At 52.7% G+C, this 14,189-nt stretch overlaps 1 protein-coding gene across 2 annotated transcripts; it reads right to left on the bottom strand.

The window, feature by feature from the left end:
* Positions 1-1,363: 1,363 nt before the first annotated feature.
* Positions 1,364-8,905, bottom strand: TRIB1 (tribbles pseudokinase 1). 2 transcript variants are annotated; one of them, XM_034668608.1, is made up of 3 exons: positions 8,510-8,905; positions 6,212-6,504; positions 1,364-3,795 (listed from the first exon to the last, which is right to left on the bottom strand). In XM_034668608.1, the coding sequence occupies exons 1-3, from the start codon at positions 8,867-8,869 to the stop codon at positions 3,330-3,332; spliced, it is 1,119 nt and encodes a 372-aa protein (XP_034524499.1). In that variant the 5' UTR covers positions 8,870-8,905; the 3' UTR covers positions 1,364-3,329. The 2 variants fall into 2 exon arrangements, with proteins under 2 accessions (XP_034524499.1, XP_011225174.1); XM_011226872.3 differs by lacking the exon at positions 8,510-8,905 and adding an exon at positions 6,804-8,491.
* Positions 8,906-14,189: the final 5,284 nt, after the last annotated feature.

Here is a 14,189-nt window from a genome sequence, read left to right as displayed (position 1 = left end):
ATGTAACAACAGTACTAAGATATGTTGTAACCTTAATTGCTTGCAAAGTGTTTTGAAATCCTTAGATTAAAAAGCTCAGGGAAGTCCAAAGTATTAGCCTTCTGTACGCCCAAGGAGTTACACAGAGCCTGGTCTAGATTTGTTGGAACAAGGAGACAGGACATTGCATATTCTGAGGCCCCAGAAACTTCGGGCTTTAAAGGTCCTATTCATGGGATGACCCTAGACCAACACCCAGCTTCCTAGTTTCTAAGCTACTCAGGCATTTGGCCATTTCCCCTCGCTGCTTCTGATGTGTTTTTTCCATTTCTTTTAAGTTCCTGGGTCATGAGGCCTGAGTTGCAATTTACTTTGGTGTCATAGGTCTACTTTCCTGGGTGATCTCAGCCTGAGTCCTAGAAAAAGGCAGTCTGTCATCGGTGACATCTGTTTGCCTCTTCATGTAAACCCGGAGTTGATTTATTCCATTCTAATTCTCACTGTGAAAACGAGTTAAAATTCTACCCCATGGTGGGGGGGGGGGGGCAANGGGGACAAGGACTGAAAGGGACAGGGGATCCTGGGATCCTGGCAAGTGTTCCAGATCCTGCTGCTGGTCATGCCAGTGCCTTCCAGTGCTGGGCTTGTGAAAATTCAGAGCTAAACACTTTTTGTGCATTTGTCTGTGTATTTGTTACAACGTTTTCCAGTGTAAAGTCTTTTTTTAAATCACTCTCCATGCTAATTTACTTCATTTAAAATAGACTCTGATGTAACCCAGAAGCTATAAACCTAATTATATAAGAATCCTTTCTTTCTCTTTACCTTTGTGATTCAAAATAATGTCGCTTTAGTTTTTCCTTCCTTTATTTCCATTTTTACTCTTACAGGGAAAAAAGGAAATGCTTCAATTAGCCTTTTTAATGAAATCTAATGGGGGGGAGAGGGTCGTTCTCAGCAGGAAGTCTGGGGTGCCCTCAGGGACACATGCAGACTTCTAACAGTTGTAACAAAATTCTGTTGGATTTGTATGTATCCACTTTTCTAAGTGGCCATAGCTTTCATCAAATTCTCAAGGGCCCCTGACCTAAAAAAGACCAAAAGCCATTCTCCTCTTCGAATGTTTCTCGGCTCTGTACCAACCCACAGCCCTCACCAACCTGATTTCACCAAACTGGCTTCACCCATCAAAATGAATTTGCCCACTTCAACGGAAAAAGTGAATGGGTTCAACTCTGCCAAAGGTCATACATAATAATCATCAGCTGTTTACTTCTGCCTTTCCCTGTGATATTCCAAACCCTGAGGCCAGAGACCTTTGCATCCCCAGCACGAAGTTGCACAAGGCAAAGGCAGATTGGACTCAAAAGGAATGCACTGCGCCTATTTACGAAACCAGATTTATTAAAATTTCTCTACAAGTCAGAAACGGTCGTCTCACTGTTCACATATATACACATGTACAGGAAGGATCTAGTGTTTCGAGCTTTCCCGGCAGAAGCCCCAGCCAGCCCAGAGTCCTCAGCCGGGTAATGTATCACAGATACAACAGTCGAGCAACCACGAGCACGTTAGTACGACAGAGGCTCCGTCCTCTCTCTTCTCCGAGTCCCATGATTCTGTCAAGGTAATATTGCCGATAATCATTCACATTTCACGTGGTTTTAGACACGCAGGTTATTCAGACAGACACAGACAACAAAACAAGCCTCAGAGCCAAAACAACAAAACGTATTGGACGATAGGTATAAAAGGTAAAATATATATGTACAAAGTACACAGTACGTGAGGTATACACAGCATTCTCACAATGCATGTTAATTGTTTGCCTAGGCGTAGCCCTTAAAGATGACTGCCTGGTTTTGTGCCATTTTTTCAGAATACAGTATGTTTGGTTTACCCGTTTAACCACCTGATTTCAGTACTGAGACATTTACTGATATTTTGTGTGTTCTTGTTTTTTTAATGCAAGTTGCAGTTTTCTCCGTTAAGCTCTAGCTTTTGTAGGTAGTGAGCTCCCATCTCTGGAAGCATTCAAACAGAGGCTGGATTCCCCACCTGAGGGAAGCTGAAGGGCGGGCGGGGGGAGGGGGGCAGGGGAGGATTTCTGCTTTGGGAGGTGGCAGAAAGAGGAAAGAAGTCGGATGAGATTAACTTTTAAAGCCTCTTCTGACTTTAAAGTTTTGGGGCCATTTCACTCTAGATGCTGATTACAGAGACGTATTCGTAAACCACACCAAATTTAAAATACGAACAACCCATCACGCAAAACTCCAAACGCACGCACAATGCCAGAGGCAGACCATATCCATGAAGGGTTAAAGTACAATCCTGGAAGTGGGTCTGAGAATCGTCTAAGACTATCCAAAATTCACTTTCTCTAAAGCACGAAGATGTTTAACATTTGCTCTTGGGAGAGGCAAGGAGAGCCTCTGCTTATCTTTCTCCTGCTAGACAAAATGCTCCACCCTGAGATGGTCTTGGGAACAAAGGCTAAATGTTGACAACGTTTGAGGGGAACCAACAAAGCTAACAGTTTCCAAGTGCTCAAGTTGACTTTACAAAATCTGCAGTCTCTCTGTCTGAGCTCAGAGTTCTGAAATAGCCAGGAGTTCAGATCTTTTGTGATGCTTCTCCACGGTCAGCTGGTAAGTGCTTTTCTAGCAAAGAAGGGGACGTTTCAAGGTCAGAAAGAAGGCATTAGTGCAAATGAGGTCTTGGCAGGAAATGGAGGAGAGAGCCTGGGTTCGTGGTTCGGGCAGGCTCCTATTCTCCTCAAACAGTCTGCTCCCACAACGGAGCAGGGTCATTGGTAACTGTGAGTGTGAAGAAAGGGTGTGTGTTAAACCAAACCCAAAAAAGAACTTTCCAATAGAGAAGTTGGGGTAGCGACAGTCTAGCTCCCAAAGACAAGTTCAAAGATGGCAGGTTTATTGGCCCAAATGATTCGTCACCCTGTTAAAATATGGTTATTGCCCCAAAATGCCACTGTGCGACTCACTTCCTCTCCCTTTACAATGTTCCCGTTCCTTTCACTTGACCACGTGCTGTAGGATATCCATATTCTTTGCCACCTCAGGAGACGAGGAACCGCCCCACATCTGACAGCGGGACAGTTGGCGAGGGATCGTTCAGAAGGCAAACAACTTTGCAGGGCAGCCGATCAGAGCGTGTGCTCCTCAGATCCGTACAGTCACGCATCACAACCAACAGGAGGGTGCCATGTTGAGTTCAGCAGCTACCATCTTTATGCCATCACGTATCTGGCTGGCAGCACGCCGAAAGGCCTGTCCATCTTTAGAAATGGAAATGCCATGTGTGAGAATTATGAGGTTTCTGAGGTTTGGGGATTAGCAGAAGAAGGAACTAATGTCACTGTCCTCCCGGTATTCTGGGACAATCTGGTCTGAAGTTCCTATTTCTGAGTCGACGTAGCCAGGTTGCAAGACAGACTCAAACCAGGGATGGAGTAAGATCTCAGGAGCAGTGAGTCTCTCGGAGGGCTCCCGTCTCAGGAGGCTGCGAATGAGGCACCTAGCTTTGGGGGAAATGTGGTCAGGAATGCAGAACTGTCCACGGCGGATTTTGGAGAAGAGGGCACTGGGGTCTGAGTCATGGAAGGGGTAGCGGCCCACCAAAAGGGTGTAGAGCATCACCCCTAGGCTCCAAACGTCGGCCGCCTTTCCGGAGTAGGTCCCCGTGGTGTTCAGAATCTCAGGGCTCACGTAGGCCGGGCAGCCATGTTTGTCTGACAGAGCATCGTCTTCCCCCTTGATTATGTGTGTGTCTTCTAGACTTTCCAGTCTGAGCTGGCTTCTGCAGGAGAGGAAACAAGCTATTACTTCCAGATCAGCTGCTATGAAAAACAAAGCCTTCTCTATAACAGCACCCACAGGCACTAAAGGCAAAGGCCCAAGGAATGCCATTTACCCCTTCATCCAGTAAGCAGTGCCCTGTAACCACCGAGGACTCAGGATTTCACAAACCAATACAAACTGCAATAAACATTTGCAAAGTATCGAGAGAGCGCCTAGGGCGGAGGGTATGATGCAAAACCCCAAATACTATTCATTATGCTAGAGCTTAGAAGAGATATCCTAATAGGGTTACACAATTTACAAAGTTCACATTGCAGAAGTGGGAGCTTGTCTTAGGGGAATGCTGACATTTTCTACAAAGCTATCAGGGAAGAACAGTATATCCCTACTTCTTCGGGACAGAGGGGTAAGGGGCCTGAGCATCCTACAGGCCCATCTTATTCTTATCACTCCACTGACTGCCAGGGCTCCTCGGGCCCCCACTCTGCCCTACAGAACATGGGGCCCAAAGTCACTGCTAGTATGCTCATGTTGTCAGCACTCCTGCTCGCGCGGACACATACCCACAGAGGGAACCCTGTCCACCTGGGCTCAGGCCGGGATAACTGTGACGGGAAAGGCGCGAGGAATGTTAATTACACCGACTGGGGTGTTTAATTGCAAAGAACACTTAGCCTGGACCAAGAGGTTATATGAGCGAACAGAAGCGGCTGCGGAGTTCACGGGTGCAGGGCCCATTTGCACACACGGTCGGCCCACCAGCACCTGAGCCGAGTTCTTCTATGCGGGGGGTTATCTATTCAGGTAACTGCTCAAGTCTGAAAAAAATCTTTAGGCAAAGGCTCTCTTCTGAAGCTGCAGGTGTCTCCTCACTCGGACCCAGCCACCCACAGGTCATGGATCCCCTAAAGCCCAGAGCCACGTTGGGGAACCTCTATCATCTGGTGGCAGACTGTGCTCCTCCCTGCTTCTCTGAAATAGCCCTGTTTCCGTAAGTCGCTTGTTGTGAAGTCGAATGCAAACATTTGGTACTGGCTAATGGGTCAATTTCTTTTCCTCTCAAAGGTCTGGTTGTGTTTTTTTTTTCTTCCTGCCTTCCTGTTCCCTGGAGTGTAGTATACATGTGCTAACTTCAGTATGTCCTCAGCCTGACCTCCCCGTCGTTATGTAAAATACCCATTGGTTCTGTAAACGGAAAATATGACTCAACCCACACTGTCTGCCCCTGATTGGCTGCTGTAGTACTAAAACCCTGCACCTGTGCTGGTTACACGAATAGCGTCAGCCTGCCATTGCTTAACCCTCGGGTTGCCAAACTCCGTGCACATGACATTCGCCTGTGCAATGCTGATTTCAAAAGCTAGTAAGGAGGTGTGTAAGGCATGTTTCAGAAAATACATCAACATATCAAAGGAGCATGTTCCAAGAATTGGAAACTTCTCCATTGCAAACACTTTGCTTTTCTTTGCTAATCGGTATGTTCCAATAAGTATTGCAAGGTCAGATATAAAGCTAGGCTTTATGGCAGTTCAACCCTGTACTCTTTCCTCCAATGTGAAGGTAAAGGTAAAAATGCACAGGTCAGGGCAGCCCCGCGTGAGTAACTGCAACAAAATAATGCACACCCCTCCACAATTCCAGAAGGGTTTCTTGCTCTTAATCTTCCCATAAGGGATATGGCCCACCTCTTAAAATCAGGTACGTTTTATTTTCTATGGCTTTCTGAATTCCCTTGCCTGAAACCCCAACTCTAAATCTTAATGTCTCATTATTCTCTTATCAAGCTCATCCTGTCCTCTATGAGGGAAGTCATGATCTATATTTAGCAACCAATTCCAGCCAACATCCATGTATTATTCAATGTGGCTATTTTCTGAAGATGTATCCAAACAAGAGGTCTAAAAAGTCACCAGAGAATGTGAAGAAAGTACTGGGGGCCAGCCTGAAGTGGGACAGAAATATGGTACAAAGGAGGAGGGCAGAAGAATGCAAATACAACAGCTTAGGTCCGTGATACTATCTACGTACAAAAAAAGCGCCCCCCAACTTGGTATAGCCAAGGATTTGAAATCTTCCTTTAGGCGTCAATGTTGTGAAGGACAGGCTGACCATTTGTACTGCAGAAGAACTGACCTTTCTGACGACAATGGGAAATAAACTTGATCCTGGAGTGGAAGTGGGGAGGGCATCCTGTCACCATGTGACATCCCCCAGAAAGAAGCACCAAGGTGTCCCCAGGCCACATCCACAAGAGTGCAGAATAAACCATCCTTGGTCGTGGCTCCTCGGGAGAGGACTTCTAAATACTAATTCTGGGACAACTGAGCCCTTGGCTTTGGTTTGAACCCACACTCTGCACCTAACCGCTTAACCTGCCCCGAAAGGCCCCAGGAGGAGCTGCGGAGGCTGCTCACCTCTCCTCCGTGGAGAAGACGAATTTCCTAAGTTTCAGGTCCCCAAGCACGATGGCCGACTGGTGGCAGTGGGCAACAGCGGAAACAATCTGCTTGAAGAGCCTGGCAGCCTCCTCTTCCCGCAGCCTCTTGCGGCTGCGCACGTAGGAGTGCATGTCCCCAAAGTCCTTCTCAAAGAAGACGTAGGCCTTGGTTTCCCCAAGGATCACTTCCACGATGCCAGTGATGTTCCTGTGTGATGGCAGCTGGATGTAAGGCCTGATTTTGTCCTGGTAGTGTTTAATGGGAAACACCTGCAGAGAGAAGGTGACCCCCCCCCATTTAGGAGGCTAGGAAAGCAGAGGCTACCTCCTGAATCCCAGTCGGCAGCTCTCAATCTTTGGCCTCTGGTTGACAGTAAGGCTCCCTTCATTGACACCCCCTTTTCTCTGCCGCCCCAGCTGCCTCTAACACCCCAAGCCAGCAACATCCAGGGCAAATATCCACGGGTTACTATACAGATGGTTTAAAGGAACTGTCTTCTATATACGTTATCTCCTTTCATGAGGCCACCCCCCCCCCCACAAGGAGAGCTAGGCCCTAAAGCCCCTACCCTCTGTGGCCCTTCCTTGTTTGCAGGCGAGGCTGCTGGAAGCAGCTGACAGAAGGTCATCCCCTGGGATCTCCAGGAGCTGAAAATGCATGACCTCCGGCAGACCCAAAGCTCTCAGCACAGAGAGCACAGAATGAGGTGACTCTGCAGCCTCCGAGGGGAAGCAGGGGCTGGGTAACATGCAGATCTGTCATTAGTCAGAAGGAACAGATGACTCGCAGAAAGACTGTGACAACACAGCCTTAAACAACCTGCCTACAGTCTGACTCAGGTATAAGCAGCCTTGAGTTAAAATTGTCACAGGAGGGACATGGGATGTTCTCCATGGTTTTTACATTTGTTTATCTCCCCTCCCCCCCCACTGCCCCGGGGAGGGGGCGGGCAGCTCCCACCCCCACCTTTACCAGGGAAATGGTAGTACCTCCTCTCAGAAACTAGCTGGTCTCTTTAAGGGCCTTTTGTTTAGTCCGGTTACTCATATCCTAGACTCAACTGGAAACGGTGACACATGGGCTGTCACCATCTGGATTCAGCTATTATCTGCTCAGAGGAACTGGAAGGGGTTGCACAATGGCCAGACCCACCCCACCTCTGAGGCCTGGCTGCCCTGGCCCCGGCTAGAAAAATCTCTCTGCCGCCCCCCCCCCACTCCGCCCCACAGACATATCTTCCCCCAAACCGCTCTTAGCCCCAGCGACGGAGAAGAAAAGATTCCCTCCCCCCGCGCGCGCTTTAAACTGGGCTGAGCATGCATTTGAAATTTCATTCAGGTCGGACAGTAGGTGGCAGCAGCAAGCCCGGGGGGGGTGGCGGGTGGAGTTCAGGTGAGTTGCGGAAAACCCAAGAGCGACTTTAACTGAGAGGTGACCCTGTCTTTCGGTTGAAAAGGAGCAGCCCGGAGGCTCCTCAGGGATGTCTGAGACGGGTGTCAGGCTCGCAAAGGCTGTGGGAATGTTGTGCGTCTGTGGGCGCTGGGGGAGCACGCGGAGGAGCCTGTTTCCAGGAGTTGTGTCTCCTCCGGAATGGAATCTCTCAGGTTCAAAAGAAAATCGCTGGCCGGTAAATACAGACATGAATGGAAGCGAGGGTTCCTAGCCGGGGCGGGCTTTCCAACATTTCTGCGCCGGGCAAATCCCCCGCCCCGGCTGGAAGACCGCCTCGGACGGCTCTCTGGGGAGGGAGAGGTTCTCATCCCGGCGCGCGTTCAAGCCGGAATCCCCAAGCCCCGAGCCTGACACGGTCTTCCCACCCCCTCACACCCACAGCTGAGCCCAGGTGCCTTGGAGCCCGGGCAAGAGCGCTGCCAGCTGCTCCAAGCTCCAAGGAAGCACCCACTGCAGGGCGTCCTTCCAGGACAAGGGGCGGGGGAAGCCAGGAGAATGAGAGAAGGGGAATGGCATGGCCCTGGAATCCATTTCAATTCCACAACTTATTTGGAACGCCGTGCGCTAAACTGGGAGCTAAGCAAAGAACAGAGATAAAGCCACTGAACACCGCACTTCCTCTTGCCTGCCGAGCCCCCATTATACCACTCCATCCGAAATCCCTCAATCCCTCAAGGTGAACCTGACCAAATGCCTCCCGCCGCGCTCAAGTCATCGCAGGTGGCACCCAGGCCCTCGGCGCCGGCGGGCGAGACCCCAAGCACCTTTGCCCGCCACCGCGTCCCGCAACCCCACGGGGGGTCCCGACCCCCGGGCGCCTACCTTGCAGCGCAGCTCCCGGCCGGTGTGGATGCACAGCGCGCGGGACACATGCTCGCGCTCCGCCAGGGGCAGCAGCAGGTAGTCTGCGATGCGGCTGGGCCCCGGCGCGCTCCCGGAGGCGCCGCCAGCCCCCGGCGCGGCGGGCGGCGGCTGTGGACTGCAGGGCGAGCCGGGGGGGCTGAGGTAGTCCGGGGGGTTCGAGCACTCGGAGAGGCGCGGGCACTTGGCCGCCACCGCCGCCGCGTCGTCCGCGTCCAGCAGGCGTTTGGCCGGGGCGCCCCGGGCGGCCGGGAGCAGCAAGGCCGGGCTGCGGGGCTGCGAGGCGCCGCTCATGGCAGAGCGCACAGGACCGACCCGCATCCCGTCCCGGGCCGGGATGGCCCCGGCTTTGTAGGTCCCGGGATCGGCGCGGGAAGGCGCTGCGGGCTGGGTGCAGGCGCCGCGACCTACTCCAGCGGGCGGGATGGACTTTGCAGACGGAGTTCGGCTCAGCCCCCACGGGGGGCAAGGCAAGAGCCGCTCCCGGGCGCTCGCGTTGCACGCGGGAAGCACGCTGGCGGCGCGTACGGCGGGAGTAGAGGCCGGCTCGGGTCCCGGGACCTCCGCGGGCACCGGCTCGGGGCGCCTGGCCGGAGGCGGCCGCCGCTATTGTTGTCGAGGCCGCCGACAGTCCCGGAGGCAGAGGCGGCGGAGGCTGGTGTTCCCGAGGTCCGGAGCGGCGAGGGCAGGATTCCACAGGCTCGGCGGAGCCGCGGAGCCAATGCACTTCCCAAAGCCCGAAGTCCCGGAGAGAAAGCCGGAGCAACTTTTCCGCGGCGCTCGGGATCCTGCGCGCTCCTGGGCTCCGGGCGTGTGTGTGAGCGAGCGAGACGCGCTCGGAGAGAGTGACTGGGTGTGAGTGAGTGTGTGCGCCGCACCGATCCCGGCCAGTGCACTCCTCCTTCTCCTTTTCCTCCACCTCCTCCGCCTCTTGGTGACTCACGCTGTATACACACACACACTCACAGGCCGGGCTGTGTAAACAGTTGGGAAGCCGGGTTGAGCAATGAGATGGCTGCGACGACTCGGGCCCTGCCGCCCGGCGAGCAGTCACCAAAGCGGAGGGAGGAGGCCGGGGCAAGGCGGGAGGGGGGGGAGAGGAGGTGGAGCTGGGTCAGCGGGGGCAACGGGGGTGGCCCGAAGGCTGGGGATGCTCCGGGGTGCGCGCGCTTCGGCGCAGGTGGTGTGTCCCGAGCCGGCTGGGACGCGCGCACACGCCCCCCAGGCTGGGACTGGCAGGAGGCGGCGCGCGCCCTCCCGCAGGCCCGGAGCTCCGCGCTAGCAGCCGGGGGAGGGGGCGGAGGAAAAGTTCCCGTGACGTCAGGGTCCCGGGGAAGTGGGCGGGAGGGGCGGGGCCGCGGGGGGCGAAGCGAAAGCTGATTGGTGCGCGCTCCTCATTCACACCGAGCACAATGGGCTGCGGGCACGCGCATCACGGTTCTCGGCACCAGCCGCTCGCTGCCGCGGGACGGTTACGCAGTTCGCCCCAGAGATCCCTCCACCGCCGCGCGCCTTGAGACCTCCGATTGGAGGTGTAGGCGCCGCCCAGGCCCGGCTGCAGCCGGAGGACGGTTGGATAGGAAAGGTGATGAATTCCAGAATCAGTCATTCACCCCCACGCGGTAGTTCCGGGGAAGACCTGTGCGTGGTAGTGGATGTGGCTTTTTTTTTTTCCCTTTTCCTTCCCCCTCCCAGCTCTAATCCCCAGCGTCTGTTCGCTTCCACAAATAGAACCTTCTGTTCGATGAAATAAAAGCAAACACTGGGCCTTCTGCGCTGCCTCCACCTCCACGCCCCTCCCGCGCCTGCCGCCCTCCCGGATTGCACGGAAATAGCTTCTCCAGGCTCCCCGGCCGCCCCTTCGCGGTGACTCGCAGAAAGCTTCCTGAGCTGAGGCCGGTGGGAAACAAAGGATGTGGGGAGCTGGCGGAAGGGGCCCACGTGGCTGCCGCCGGATTCCTGCCCCCTCCCCGGCCTCCGCACGCGCAGCAGGGTCTGGGGCCCCGGTGCCAGCCCCGGTTCCCTGGTGGGCGGGTAGGGGAGTAGAAGTCATTCTGGCCACCGACTGTGATACTGCCTACACGCGGACATCCCTGCCAGGTTGTGTACGTACATTCGTGCAACGTGATTTGGGTGAGCATGAAATGTGTGCCAGACCCTGCACCAAGAAACCTCCATAAGAAAATAATTTAAATCTGCCGTTTTTCTCTCTTGAGAGAACCAGGTCAATTTGGAGTCTCTGGACACCCAACATAGATAACTATTTCAGAGAGGCTCTGCACGCCTGCTAAACACTTAATTTTCTAAAGCGAGGTGGAGCCTCAAGGATAAATTCTTTTACATATTAAATCTCCATTCATTCAACAAACACCAATTAAGCATCTACTTAGGGCCAGATGCTGGGGATTAGAAGATGGAAATGCAAATAATGCGAACATTAATTGAGGTCTAGAATGTGTCAGGCACTGTTCTTAGTGCTTTACACATAATACCTCGCTTTGGTTTTACAACCAGCCTGTGGGGTTATTTTTTGCCTCATTTCATAGAAGTCTTCAAAGATTTAAGTTCCTTGCTGGAGTCCAATAGCTAGTGAGTGGTGGAGCTTTCAGGCTCCTAAGCAGTCATGGGGACTCAGGAAGACATGACAATGTGTTTGGTAGAAAAGAGGACTAGGTAGGAGTGCCGGCTAGAAGGCGACATCTGACCTGGGGACGTGAGGGATTGTGAGATCCTTGCTGGGGCCGGGGAGTTGAGGAAGGGGGTAGGAAGGTGGCTATCAAGGGGGAGGCAGGTTGGCTTAGAGGCCACGGCACTTGCAAGGGTGGTGGGAGCTGAGACCAAAGTCCCGACGGGCTCCAGGGCCATACTGAGGAAGGTTGCCCTTGGTCCTGTGGCCAGGACAGAGCCTACCTGAGCTTTTCCTTCTTTCGGTTCTTCTGCGCCAGTATTTAAGATCCATTGAGCTGCCCGCTGGGCACCCGCGCTTGGATGGCAACTCAACGGGAGCCATCAACACCTTCCTCCAAGGGGTACGCTTCCTTCTCTGTCTTGGGAGAGAAAGGCATCACCACCACCACACCCCACTCACCCTCCGGGGCACTCATTTCCCCTTGAATCTGCCCTTTTCCCATTTCCCCCAGCCAGTCTCTGGGGCCATTCTAGACCTCTCAGAGCCACCCCTGCCCTCCCCTGTGCAGCTCTCTGGGGCTCTGTTTCCCATGCTCTCTTGCCCCACTAGCTTCCAGCTGAGTTTTCCAGTGGGAGGTCGTAGAGGGAGACAGGAAGGTGGGTAGCTGCTGCTTCTTCCTTTTCTCTCTGCTCGGGGCACTGGCCGCACCCCTTTTGTGGCCCTAGCCCCACCTAGGCAGCCTCTCTCTGTATGGCTATTGGGAAATGCTGCCAGATCCCTCTTCTGGATCAAAGGATTTATTCCTCCAGTTGCTGGGATTGCCTTTTTTGAGGCTTTCTTGAGAATTGCCTTGACTGAGAAGAGCTGCCTTGCCCAAGGTCACACTCCCTTCCCAAGAGGTCTCTGTCCAGTGGTTGGAGTAAAAGGGTCCAGCCTTCTTGCCCCAACATGGTTGGACTCTGAAGGGCCTCCCAGCTTCAGACCTCCCAACTGATGGTCACCGGAGGCCCTCCTTGAGACTGTACTCAGCCCAGTTTTTCCCTCTGCCCAATCCTGTTCATTCCCTTCTCCTCCAAGAGCATTCCCTGAGAAGCCTCTGCATGCTGGTCTCCATCTCTGACTGGTTCTCCAGGAACCCAACCTTGGCATCCCTCCCTCTTCACTGTCCTGCTTTATTGTAGGGACTCTGGCTCCTGGGATCAAGTGACACCTCTTTTGTCCCTCCAGGCCCTTCTGTGGCAGCAGCTTCCTGATGTTGCTAATCTCTGGGTTGCCCCCACGACACACGTAAACCATGTTGTTCTGTTCTTTCAAAACTTTTGTAAATAATTCTCCACTGTTCGTTTTTTCAATTCTTCCTGGCCTGTTGCATTTCCCAACTAGACCCCGATGGAGACTAACCCTATACGTGTCCCATGTCCATCCCCTCCTCTCCACTCTCACGATCTTTGTTCAGGACCTCCTGTATGGGTTTCTGTAGTAAGCTGCCTACTGTGTCATTCATTCGTCCCTTCAACAGTGAACCCCCACTCTGCCAGCACACCTATGAGGTGTTGATACAGTGGTGTACAAAACAAAATGTGCCCTTTACCGCCTCATGCATTCTCTGCACACCTATCAGAGTACTTTTTCTACAACATGAATCTGATCATATCAGGTCCCGGCCTAAAACTTTGCAGGGACCCTCAGATAAAATCCAAATGTGTGGAAATGGAAGCCCTCTTTTCTGGCCCCGCTTCCCTTCCCAGCCATACCTTTTTTGTCTCCTTACCTCCACTCTTCCCTTGTCAGCTCCTGCCAGGGTCCTAAACATGCCATGCAAATTCATACCTCTGCACTTTTTTGCCTGGGCTGATTCCTCTCACTGGACTCTCCCCACTCCCCCTGTCAATCTAATGAACTCCTATTCATCCTTCAAAACACCACTCAGATTTCCCCCAGGACGACCATCAGATTTAAATGTCCTCCTGTGTGCTGTTGAGTCCTCCATCCAGGTTTCTTTCGTGGCACCTTCCACTCAACTGTGTTCCCAGAGGGCAGGGGCCATGTTTTATTCAGCCCTAGATCTCCAGTCCCCAGCCCAGTGTCCATTGTAAAGGAAGAGCTTCATAAGTGTCAAGCAAATAAACGCACCCAGGGCAGAGGGTCACGCACAGGGAGGGTGCGGAGGGAGAACAGGCATTTGGGCAGAGATGGGGGCTGAGGAGTAGGGCCCAGATTTCAGAGTTGAATGTCCAGCTCCAGAAAGCAACAGGATGTGGTGTTTGGGGAAAGAAAAAAGGGCTTAAGTTTTGGGGCCTCCAACCCAGATGTCTGGGAGGATGGACATGTACCCTTGGCAGGGCTGAGATCAGGTCAGCCAAGGGAACAAGTGAGCTAAAATTGTCTTGATTTCATTGCTGGGGCTTTCTCTGCTGGCAAAGCCTGGACGGACCTTCCATCAGACCTTTTTCAGACACTGATTTGAGGAAGCTCATTATGGGACCTCAGTTATCTCACCTTTGAAATGGCATAGTAAAGGCCAGCTTTTGCTCCCCAATGAGGTTCTTATGGAAACAAATAGGTACCAAGATGTGAAAAGAACTTTTGAGGTATCTCCCCATCCACGAACGTGATTATCAGGTATGGGTATTCCTTTACTGAACTATGTTCCTTTAGTCAACAGATGTTCATTAAAGGTTTGCCATATGCCGGAACTGAAAAAGGGCCTCTACTATGAGAATCCAAGTTGACAAATACAAATATTTGTAGATACGTAAACAAGATGTTCATTAGGAAGCAATTCTTCCCATGTTATAGGAGGGTCTATCATGGGATGCCATGAGCACGCTCCTTTGCTGTACTTTTTATGTGGCTTGGTAACAATGTAGGCACCTGGAAGCAAGAATCACGGCTGTGCGTGAGTACACGTGTGTGCCCACCCCTTGCCTCAGCACAGAGCCAAGCGGATACCAGATGCTCGGTACATGGTGAACTGGGGAAAAACTGATTTGCCTCCAACTTTTCAGGAAC

Source organism: Ailuropoda melanoleuca, chromosome 9, assembly GCF_002007445.2.
Source record: "Ailuropoda melanoleuca isolate Jingjing chromosome 9, ASM200744v2, whole genome shotgun sequence".
NCBI classification, from domain to species: Eukaryota; Metazoa; Chordata; class Mammalia; order Carnivora; family Ursidae; genus Ailuropoda; species Ailuropoda melanoleuca.
The sequence above is the reverse complement of the archived record's forward strand: the minus strand, read 5'-3'. Positions and strand labels throughout refer to the sequence as shown.